The sequence below is a fragment of the Epinephelus fuscoguttatus genome, linkage group LG20, assembly GCF_011397635.1.
Source record: "Epinephelus fuscoguttatus linkage group LG20, E.fuscoguttatus.final_Chr_v1".
Classification (NCBI taxonomy): Eukaryota; Metazoa; Chordata; class Actinopteri; order Perciformes; family Serranidae; genus Epinephelus; species Epinephelus fuscoguttatus.
Window position 1 is genome coordinate 14,125,529 of NC_064771.1, and position 11,884 is coordinate 14,137,412.

Here is an 11,884-nt window from a genome sequence, read left to right on the forward strand (position 1 = left end):
CAGGCAATGTTTCTACAAATTTCTTTTGTTCAGTTTTGGTGAGCCTGTGCCCATTGAAGCCTCAGTTTCCTGTTGTTATCTGACAGGAGTGGCACCCAGTGCGGTCATCTGATCTGCTTCAAAGTTCCATGTGTGGTGCGTTCAGTGACAGCTCGGTGCACTGGCACCAGGGTCAGGGCTGTGGCAGGTGGCGGGACAGTGGCAGCTAAGCGGCAACTCATTCAGCACCGTGTGTGAATCTGCAGAGCTGAGCAACACCACAGTGCCAGCCTGTTAAGAGGCGCCTCAAACGATTTACAGCCAGCTAGGGCGGGGCCAAATTTTCGCTCCGTCAGGATAGAAGTGAGTCACCACAGCTCAGCAGCCCTAAGTCTTTTTTAGATTTTTGCTGAGCCACTTCTTCCAAGGGTTTTTTCTTTTTTTTTTTTCATTTTTAAAAATGTATTTAATGACTTCTGCCAAGGAGGTCATGATTTTGTCCGTTTTGAAATAGAGAGGGACAAAATTTCACTATTACAATAACTTTTATAGTAATTTATAACAGCTACAAAAAAACAAAACAAAATAAAAAAAACTACATAAATTACACGTAGGCTACCTTTAAAAAAGCATAGTGACACTGACGGTGAAGTGGTGGAAATATTAAAATGTTAAATAAATAATAATTTTTAAAAAAATCTGAAAATATTATGCAAAAAAAAGAAGTTGTAATAAATGATTTTTAAAAAATGACCATTTGTGTTTATTGGACTTCATGTGGCTGAATTTACAGAGCACTCATGTGTTTCATGACAGTGTGTTATCTGTAAAGGCACGCTGCTGTTATCTCCAGCAGTGCCCCCTCCACCCTTGGCACCCATGTCCAGCTTCACATATGTTTTGATCAAAATTAAAGACTACGTGAGGGAGAGACAGACCCTCTCCTTGATATGAAATACATTTATGGCCAGACCCAAAAATGCTGAATTAAAAAAATGAATAAAAAAATGGAGAAAAAAAATAATCTGTTAGGGCTACACTACACACTATACTGCTAAGGGAATTATTAATAGAGTGCACGTGGCATTATTATCATTATTATTATTATTATTATTATTATTATCATATTTTCAATTTCTGTTTTTACTTATTTATTTAGGCCTATTATTACAAATGCAGAATGTGCATGCATGCATTCATTTGATTCCTTGTAAGGATTATTCTTAAACGACCCCTATTTTTTCTTGCGTGTTAAACTGTGTGAGTTAAATGAAATGGACAAAATCAACATCAATTGTATTAAATATTTTGGAATGAATTAACCGTCACTTTCCAAATAAATTCAGTTTTCATTTTTTGCCCTAATTTTTCTCCTAATTATATCTGACCTTACTATTTATTCATTTTTAAAACTTATTTATAAATAAACACAACATTATGAATAATGCGATGATAATTTAACTCTTTATCATTAATTGTGTTGACTTTAATCTAAAACCACTCCTGCTGTGTTGTTCAGGCCTACGATTAAATAGCTAATACACTTCAAAAAATAAGCCTGTCAACGGAAAATCCTCACTATGTACAAAAACTGGACATTTCTTGTGTGTCGAGAAGCCTCTATAGACCATGTTTTACTTAATTGTGTATTTATTTCACCTTTATTTATCCAGGAAGTCCCACTGAAATTGAAAATCTCTTGTACAAGAGAGACCTGGCCGAGGTAGTAGCCAATCAGAACACATTTAAAATGCAACAAATATAACCTGTAACACAAAAATCCACAATGAAACAACAACTATTCAAACACAGTGGCCTCTTAAGGACACAAGCACACGTCTCTGTCACCACATTCTTTATGATGCCCTAATTTTAGATCTTTTTGGAGATTGTTCCATGTCCAAGGTGCACAGTAGGAAAATGCAGTTTTCCCCAGATCTGTTCAGTGAGTACATTAAAAAGCAACCACTTAAAGGAGTTGGTAACTACCAGAGCTGACACACAGCAGGCTGCAGAGGTAGGCCGGAAATTTGCCCAATATTGCTTTGTAGGTGAAAATATACCAGTGCTGTTGTCTGTCAGTGACGTCCAAATCACCAAATCATAAAGAATTCAGTGATGAGTAAGGGACTTTGTATTTAAGAATGTATGGTACACTTAATGAAGGCTAGTGAAAGTGAAAATGGAGGAGGTTGCATGCATATATAAGATGTCACTGTAATCAACCACAGACAGAAAAGTGGCCTCAACAAGTTTTTCTCAGCACTGAAAAACTTTAACTTGTTTCTAAAATAAAAGCCAATCTTCACTTGAAGCTTCCTAACTCGAGCAGCAATATGTACATTAAATGGAAGCTTGCCATCTTCCCATATCCCCAAGTACTTGTGTGAGGACAAGTACTTCATACATTAATTAAAATATTCACAAAAGTCTGTTCTGAATTAGTTTTTTCTCTGAAATATTCCACATGGTTCAGTGATGGGAAATGAAGTCTTTATAAAAGTGTGAGCAGTTCATTTCATGTATTTTACAGATGAGGTTGATGATTCTTCACTTCTGCGGACTCCTGTGACCTGACATGCCCTCTTCGAGTCCAGGGGGTAACCTGAAGGGACTTATGCACGTTACAGGCAAAATTAACATATTCTTGCAGGTGACGCCCACGATGCGACCAGCTGATACCACCTCTCGGCCTGGCACCGGGCCACCGGAGGGACTATCAGGCTTGAAGGAAGGGTCTGATAGGCGGCTTGGCATCAGCCCCCATGGGTGTGCCCCCCGGGCCAACTGTATTTAAATAGCGGTCCAAAGAGAGAGAGTTAGCGAAACAAGCCACCATGAGTTTGAACGATAAGGACAAGGCTGCCGTCAAGGCCCTCTGGGCAAAAATTTCCAAGTCAGCTGACGTTATCGGCGCTAATGCCTTGGTCAGGTAAGTGTCTATTTACCTTGTTACTATTGGAGGTACTTTGATGACGAGCTTTTATTTCATTGGCGAAATACTGGAAGGACAAAATTTCACGCCTGGTGCAACCAAATCAGGAGCGCAGCCTGTGATATTGGCTCACCAAGGCGCACTAGCATGGGGATATTGTCCATTTTTAGTCATTTATTTAATTTGAGAACTGTAAGGTGTTACAGAGTCACTCACCAGTGACACTGAACTGAAACAACATGCGCCAGGTTTGTTTTACGCGCAGCTCTCCGACATACCCGCCTCTTACCGCCCTCTCCACCTCCACAGGATGCTCACGGTCTACCCGCAAACCAAGACCTACTTCTCCCACTGGCCAGACTTTGCTGCCGGCTCTGCCTCAGTGAAGGCCCACGGAAAGAAGGTGATGGGTGGCATTGGTCAGGCTGTGGCCAAAATCGACGACCTGGTTGGTGGCCTGCTGGAGCTCAGCGAGCAGCACGCCTTCCAGCTGAGAGTGGATCCCGCCAACTTCAAGGTGAGACAGGGTTCATTAACATCATGCGTTATGAGATTACGTTCTAGTAGTTCCTTTCACGTTATACCGAAGTTAGGATGACTTGTGCGTACTTTTACGCACGATTAGAGCTTTGTTTGCGCATAAATTACGCATTCGTGCTGTGCATAAAACATCTAAATCTGATAAAAGAACGAGAATAAACATCATATGAGATGATATATGTGCTGCGGTTATGTTCTAGTAGTTCGTTTACCATTATACCGAGGTTAGGATGCCTACTTTTACGCACGGATAGAGCTTTATTTAGGTATCATTTACGCATTTATGTTGTACATATATTTACCTTACAACTGTTTATTGTGTGACCCGCAGATCCTGTCTCACTGCATTCTCGTGGAGCTGGCCACCTGCTTCCCCGGTGATTTCACCCCGGAGGCCCACGTCTCTTATGACAAATTCCTGAGCAACGTGGCCCTGGCTCTCTCAGAGAGATACCGCTAAACTGTCCGCAGTGTGGGATGCGATCTGCCACAGGAAACCATGTAACTCATGGTGCAAAATTATGAAATAAATTGCATACTTCCCAAACGTGATCTTGTGTCTTTCATGTCTCCAGGAATGTGTTTTCACTTCATACTGTACACGCACCAGCAACAATAAAACATCTACAGGCGTTCATGTTTTATGGGCAGGGGGACGAATAAAGAAATCATATGTGTGTTTTGTTCTTTATTTCATAGTGAAAAATCCACACAGTCACACAGTTTGACATGGAAGAAAAAAAAAGTACGGCATCAAAGTCATTATGACATGAGCCAGGAGTACCTACTGATATGGTGAGACAGAATGCTTACAGGTTTATTGTCGTGGTCATAAATACACAATAAAAGCTGTTATCACTTCATAACGACTCGTAACTTTTCGTCACCCAGAACGAGCCTGAAAAAGAAGACAGACATTGTAAACGTTATCAGCCGTGACATTTTATTTATTAATTTAATTCTTTCAGTCATATTTGACTTCTCTCACCTGAGCAAAGCAGCGGCCACCAGGCCACCCCCGATGGGTCCCACCCAGTAAACCCAGTGGTAGATCCAGTAGTTGGTCATCACAGCTGGACCGAAAGCTCTGGCAGGGTTCAGACACGTTCCTGATATGTCACCCCTGCACCAAGACAAAAAAAAGTTTAATTATTACTGCAATTTTCCCCCCCAATTTATTATTTATTTTTAAAATCTAAAAAATATCTGAGGTGATACAACTGTAGGAGCAAACATGACAGAGTTCATCATATAATTCATAATTTTGTTGGTTTGTTATACATTTTTTTTCAAAGTGAATAAATGATAAGGTCGGATATATTTATACAAAAAAAAAAGGGCAAAAAATAATAACAGAAAAAACTGAATTTATTTTGCTATATGGACTTGCAAGCTATTTATTCCATAAATTAAAGTGCTGGTTAATTCATTCTGAAATAATTATTTAGATAATGAGTTTCAATTAATAATTTTAAAGCAGCTTTGTTTTGATATATTTTTTTAGCTTAGGAAATTTGCATAAATGAATGCTGTATAAAGGTTATTATTTATTTGGTGTTTGGACAGTTTTAATGTCTTTTATGTTTTTGGTTGTAGTCCCCATAGGTGTAGATTTCACAAGGGGACATGTGCATTTTTGGAAATGGAAATAAAAAAAAAAACATTTAAATAGTAGAGGATTTCTATTCTGAAATAAAATGATGCAGAAAATGGTGCAGAAAACTTCACTAAGAATGCAGGAAAATTATGTTTTTCACACTTAAAATTTCCCAGCAAAGGACCCCCAAACTCCCAGCTTCATACATGTCCCCCCAAATGCTGAAACAGAACCTACATCCTTGGCTGTCCCACCAAAAACATGCAAAAAATCTCCAAATTCAGTGTTAAAGAAACTTCAAATGTTTGTCTTAGTAAATAAAAAATGTTGGTGTTTGTCATTTTTTTGTAAAAAAAAAAAAACAAAACAAAACAAAAAAAATTCTCACTATTTAATTTTGGTAAACTTAATTTTTTAAAAATTGTCACACTGTAAAGCTGGATCATTCGAGTGAAAGCAGCAACTGACAGAAGAGTGGGTGACTTTTAGACCTTATACTGTGTAAATGTTTAACACAGTGCAGAAACCATAAACTGTTAACACACATTACGGTATCACCCTTTTATCTCACCCTGCCAGGACGTTGATGATGACGGTGCAGCCCACCAGGAACGGAGCCAGTGGAGTTTTCGTCTTGCCGTTGACTGCCACCAGCAGCACCACCATGGTGATCAAGCACGTCATAGCCACCTCCCCAAAGACGGCTCCAGTCAGCTGGCTCTCTGATTTGAGTATATCAAAGGCTGCCCCTGTGGCGTTGTAGTATCGGTCTGCAGGGGTCATGATCTATAAAATGTGTTAGTAAAGATTTAATTTATTAGATTACATGTTTAAGAGGTGCAGAAAGAGCTGGGACATGCAACCTTTTATAATATTGTACTCTTTCAACTGACCTTGGCCATCCCAGCTCCCAGCACTCCTCCGATCAGCTGGCTGACCAGGTAGGGACCCACCATCATCAGCTCCATGCCTCCACACAGGTAGATGGCAATAGTGAATGGAGGGTTGAAATGGGAGCCACTAAAAGAAGAGAAGCAGCAGAGAAAAGCTGAGCTCAGATGGCGAACTGCTTCTGTCTTTTTAGCCATTCCAGTTCTTTACACCTTTACCTGATATTATCCATGACGGCCACCAGAATCGCCACAGCCAGTCCGTGCACCAGGGCCGGCTGCAGACGTCCAGCTGCAGGTACGTTCTCGATGACGGACACGCAGCCGATGAAAACGAAGAACATGGTCCCCACTATCTCGGCAAGGCAGGGCTGAAACAGAGTCTCATATTTGTTTGGAGGTCTGGGCGCCGGTGGCTTCTTGGTCCCCTTCTCCATCAGAGTAGAGTCTGTGTCTTCCATGTCCATGTTCTCAACTCCCATCTCTGCTTGTTTTTATTACTGCCTGGAAGAGACTGCTTTTTCGGGAGGGTTCTCACAGATACTCTGCACCTCCAGCACCTATGTGCGACCCAGCGTCCGGAGCACTGCAAGGTGCTGTGGTTATTTATAAACATCTCCAGCAGCTGGCACACTGAACTGGAGTTGTGTCACAGGTCATAAAACATCAAAGGTGAAGGATGTTCATCAATACAATGCCCGCCCTAACACCTCCCCTCATGGACTCAGGTGGGGTGAGTCCAGTCTTCGAAGGAGTCCTCAGAGTGACCTTTTATAAGAGAGGTGATAACGCTCAAAACAAAACATAAGCTGTTTGAGGTTGACCTCGGTCAGTGGGATCAGATGAGTGCAAGTTATTCATCATCATCATCATCATCATCATTAGATGCAGGGATACACAGACTAACAGTATCAGATAATGGCTTAGTCTCTTCATGCACTCTACACTCTGTACACCTATAGAGATGAACATAAGATAATATGAGACTGAGTTACACTAGATAAGGTAGGTACATTTCAAAGCACTGTACATAAGTATCATTTTGAGATAACTGCATGTTTCCATGTGATGCTACTTACTGTACTACCATAAAGCAGAGGTGGGATTAAATCATTGTTTTGCAAGTCATAAGAAAATCAAAAGTCTTTGCACTTAAGTCCAAAGTCAAATTCCCAAGGCAGAACCGACAAGTTCACGTCCTAAACTTTGAGGTCCGAGTCCTAAACAAGTCATAATGCACTCTCCTCAAATGTAATATCAGTATCAATTGGCATTTATTTGTCAAAACAAGTTTGTTAAATGGTGCTTTCACACCTGCCCTGTTTGGTTTGATTCAATCCAAGTCAATTTTCTATTGTTTCCTAAGTGTGGTTTGTTTGGGCCAGTGTGAGACCAGATCAGACCGAGACGTTCTTGAAGAGGTTGTCTTGGTCCGGTTACAAACGAACTCTGTTGTGGTTTGTTTGTGGTGAGAACATGTTCTGACCTTGAGCCGAACCAGCTGCAGTCACATGACACATTGTTTGGGTTAAACATGAGCATGTTACAGTCCTGGAGGATTATTAATGTGCACCTCCTCCTGTACTGCCTTAATATGCACATTCAGCACATCCAATGCATCAAAACATTGTTTTCTAGTTGGAGCCGCGCCTCGTTTTCAAACAGTATGGTTTGACTAAAATGAACAAGTAGGCCCTTCAATGGACCCGCTGCAGTTTGCCTACCAGCCTGGCACTAGGGTGGACGATGCCGCCATCTTCCTCCTGCATAGAGCTCTTTCTCACCTGGAGAAGCCCGGAAGCTCTTTGAGAATCATGTTCTTTGACTTCTCCAGTGCTTTCAACACCATACAGCCTGCGCTTCTGAGGGACAAACTGGAGCACATAGGGGTGGCTAATCACCTCACATCCTGGATCCTGGACTACCTCACGGACCGGCCGCAGTATGTCAGGACCCAGGATTGTGTATTGGACTTGGTTGTCTGCAGTAATGGGGCCCCGCAGGGGATGGTGCTGGCACTGTTCTGCTTCACCCTCTACACTGCAGACTTTTCATACGACACCCCCACCTGTCATCTGCAGAAGTTCTCTGACGACTCTGCCATAGTCGTCCTTATCACAGATGGGGATGACAGGGAGTACAGAGAACTGAACCAGGTCTTTGTGGACTGGTGCCTGAGGATCAACGCGGGGAAAACCAAAGAGCTGGTGGTGGATTTCCGCAGGTGCAGACTCCTCCCCCCAACACCGGTGAACATCCAGGGAAAGGACATTGAGATGGTGACATCTTATAAGTACCTGGGTGTTCATCTTAACAATAAACTGGACTGGACTAATCACATAACAGCACTGTACAGGAAAGGCCAAAGCAGACTCTACCTGCTGAGGCGGCTCAGGTCTTTTGGAGTGCAGGGGCGCTCCTGAAGACCTTCTTTGACACTGTGGTGGCATCAGCCATCTTCTACGGAGTGGTGTGCTGGGGCAGCAGCGTCTCAGCTGCAGATAGGAAGAGACTGGACAAGCTGATCAAGAAGGCCAGCTCTGTCCTGGGATGCTCTCTGGACTCTGTGCAGGTGGTGGGAGAAAGGACTCGGAGGACTAACGACTCCCACCCCCTGCAAGAGGAGATAAAAGCTCTGAAGAGATCCTTCAGCGATAGACTGATTCACCCAAAGCATGTGAAGGAACGCTATCGCAGGTCCTTCCTGCCTGCTGCTGTCAGGCTACATAACCAGCACTGCTCACAGTAAACTGCACCATGGACACTTTAGGGACACCATAATAAGCATTACTGTCTCCTTTGTAGTTTTTATTTGCACATACAATTTTCACTTTGCACTAAATATGTTGATTCCAATCCACTGCTCACTTTTTATCCACTGCTCGTCATTATTATTATTATTATTATTATTATTTATTACTGTCTTGTATTTTTTGTACTTTTTTGCATGTCTAGTTTTTTAAGTTTTTAAATTTTGAAATCTTTAATCTGACTCTTTCCCCTTGACTGCTGTAACACTGGAATTTCTCAACTGTGGGATCAATAAAGGTGTATCTTATCTTGTCTTATCTTATCTTATCTTATCTTATCTTATCTTATCTTATCTTATCTTATCTTATCTTATGTCCAACGTTTTGTTTACTTACTGGATTTTTCTCACATGGAAATTCTGACCAATCAAGAGCAGCTTTCTCATGCAAGTCATTTTATCTGGTCCGCTTGTAAATGCTGCCGTAGAACATGAACCAACTCGAGGCAATTATACAACTTTGTAACAAAAGTAGTCCCCTATTTAGACCAAAGCCAGCAAACTCTGGGTCTGAAAGCACCCAGAAAGTTACTTAGCTGTTAAACTAAGGTTAGCTAAGCATTAGCTCGCTAACTGTGGTAATACTAGTGTTGACTTGCTGTTCTTTGTGCAACTTCAAATGTCGAACGAACTACATAGTTTTTGTACATGGACATAGTTATCATTTGTAACAACTGGCATTCAGTAACATAACTTTAGCTCTTCATGATTCTCTCGTGCAACTTGACTGGATGCTGTTGGATTGGTTTGAACAAAGGGGGTCTGGAGAAATGAATGCTGACTTGCTGTGAACGAGTTACGTTAACGGTAGTTGTTTTAGGAAATTAGGGGAAATGAATTGATTCATGGCACACTTTTTTGAATAACATACTTTTTATTCTTTGGGTTTGGGGGGAAGATAAGTATTTTCAAGTAAAAGGCTCAAGCTTAAGTGAAGTGACGAGTCATTGGTGTTCAAGTCCAAGTCGAGATGCAAGTCTTTTTTGATTTTGTCAAGTCAAGTCTAAAGTCATCAAAGTTGTGATTTGAGTCCACATCTCTGCTATTCAAAAGGTAAAGTATTTACTCCACTACAACTACAACTACAAAGTAAGAGTCACTTTACAGATAAAGATTGTATATTATTGTCAAGGATTAAAACAAAAGTGCAGTGCCCAGGTTGGGCTCAGTGAAATTTTTTTTGTCTGCCACTGGGTGTAATCTCCTGGTAAAATGAGGGCTTGATTAAGGGCAGAAAGGAAGTGCGTCAACCGTTGCGCAACCAAAAAAGGAAGAGAATAGCTCTGTTGTTTGTCCTGGCTGCGACTGGTTGCCATCTCCAGTTATCAACTGTGGAATCTGTGATAGTTGCCAGACTCTGAGGAAAGCGGAAGGCAATTTGGCTGTCCTTGTGACAGCAGTGCCAATAATAATACCACTTGGCACACTGTTAGCGCTTCTAAAAAAGAGACACCTTCTTCTCAACTTCTGACATGGTTTTGTTTGAAGAACAGTTTAAGGCCCAAAGAGGTCATCCAAAGTACAAAAATATACAGATTTGTGTAGCAGAACTTTGTTTTTAATTTTTTTTGAGTTTACTCCCATAGACCATTTATCATCTCATGACCCAACAGATTTATTACCGCAGCACTAAACCATTTAAATCCTGGGTCTTCGACCTCTGTATTGTCCGGGGCTGTCAGTGAGTCATCAGCTGTTCTACAGTTGATTTACAATCAACCAATAGCACAGTGACACACCTCCTCCGTTAGCCTATCATCTTACTGCTTCTTGTTCCAAATATGGTTCTTTTTCTGCCTGTAGTTTTTTCATGCTGTGCGCACCCTCCACCTCCCCATCACTGCCTAGTCTTCTTGGATTCATCAGACTCATCCGCCTTATCAGCCTTTAGCCAAAGAGTCGTAAGCCGCCACCACCTCTACCAGCGTCTCAACTCCATGGGGGGATTTATCACACTGCCTCTGATGTCCCTCTGTCACAAAAAGTTTCCGTTTAGTGTCTAAGTGCCAAAGACCTCTGCTAAATCTTAATTAGCACAAATAATCTGTCAACCTGAACACCAATATTCTGTATTAAACGTCATCTCTACTTCATTCATCCATCTCTCCTGATTGGAATAATGTTACAATAAAACACTCACTGGGACCATTTATCCTCAGAGTTAGTTATTTTACCTTTGATTAAGTACCTTTCCATTATAATACTACATTTTAAATCTAGTATTTTTACATAGCTACACACAGACGATTACTCACATAAAGTACTTAAGTGCTCAGTAAAGCACTGAGTATTTAGTGACTGGTGACAAATGCAGATGTTTACGTACAGGGCACAAGTCTCTACCGAATAGCTTGATGTGTATTAAAATGACGTGATCATTGTCAGAGTTAGAGCAGGTCGTCCACTAATTAGAAGATCGGCGGTTCGAACCCTGGCTCCTCCAGTCCGCATATCAAAGTATCTTTGGGCAAGATACTGAACCCGAAATCACTCCTGATGGCTGTTCCATCAGTGTGAATGGTTACTCAGGAGAAGATGGCACTGTGTATGGTAGCCTTGGCCACCAGTGTGTGACTGTGTGTGACTGTGTGACTGTGTGTGAATGGGTGAATGTGACGTGTATGACGTGTAGTGTTACAGTGCTTTGAGTGGTTGGAAGACCAGAAAAGCGCTGTACAAGTGCAGTCCATTTACCGTATGCTATGGCCTTGACAGTCACCAGATATCAACTTAATTGTACACATATAGGACATTTGGACCAAACTGTCGCTGCCTTCATCAACACACCAAGCGGTGATGGAATTTGAAATTGGAATTACACTTCATAGGTACTTTCGACCTACTTTACTCCTTATCAGGATTTTTTTGTCTTTACTTGAGTCTGTGTAGTTCTAAAAAGAAAATAGCGAAAAAATCTGACTGTGCAGCAAAAATATTTGTCATATTATTCACATATCTTAAGTGCTAATACCCTGAAAGAAATGCCATTATGAAACTGAAAGGTTATTAAACTGCCCAACCTATCAAACCTCAAAATCAGCTTCACCTCAACCAACTATGAAAGTAAAAGGCAATTTACACATTAATGCATCATTAAAAATAGTACTTTTACTACTTTTACTTCTGATCCCTGA

At 41.3% G+C, this 11,884-nt stretch overlaps 2 protein-coding genes across 2 annotated transcripts; one reads left to right on the forward strand and one right to left on the reverse strand.

Moving 5' to 3' along the window:
• The first annotated feature begins 2,752 nt into the window (after nt 1-2,752).
• Nucleotides 2,753-4,001, forward strand: hbae5 (hemoglobin, alpha embryonic 5). Its single transcript, XM_049562561.1, has 3 exons — nt 2,753-2,911; nt 3,224-3,431; nt 3,786-4,001. Exons 1-3 carry the CDS (start codon nt 2,817-2,819, stop codon nt 3,912-3,914), a joined length of 432 nt encoding a protein of 143 aa, XP_049418518.1. The 5' UTR covers nt 2,753-2,816; the 3' UTR covers nt 3,915-4,001.
• A 126-nt stretch (nt 4,002-4,127) lies between these two features.
• On the reverse strand, nt 4,128-6,565 carry LOC125880263 (aquaporin-8-like). The gene is made up of 5 exons (XM_049562559.1): nt 6,161-6,565; nt 5,945-6,071; nt 5,623-5,837; nt 4,443-4,577; nt 4,128-4,352 (listed from the first exon to the last, which is right to left on the reverse strand). The coding sequence occupies exons 1-5, from the start codon at nt 6,421-6,423 to the stop codon at nt 4,310-4,312; spliced, it is 783 nt and encodes a 260-aa protein (XP_049418516.1). The 5' UTR covers nt 6,424-6,565; the 3' UTR covers nt 4,128-4,309.
• Nucleotides 6,566-11,884: the final 5,319 nt, after the last annotated feature.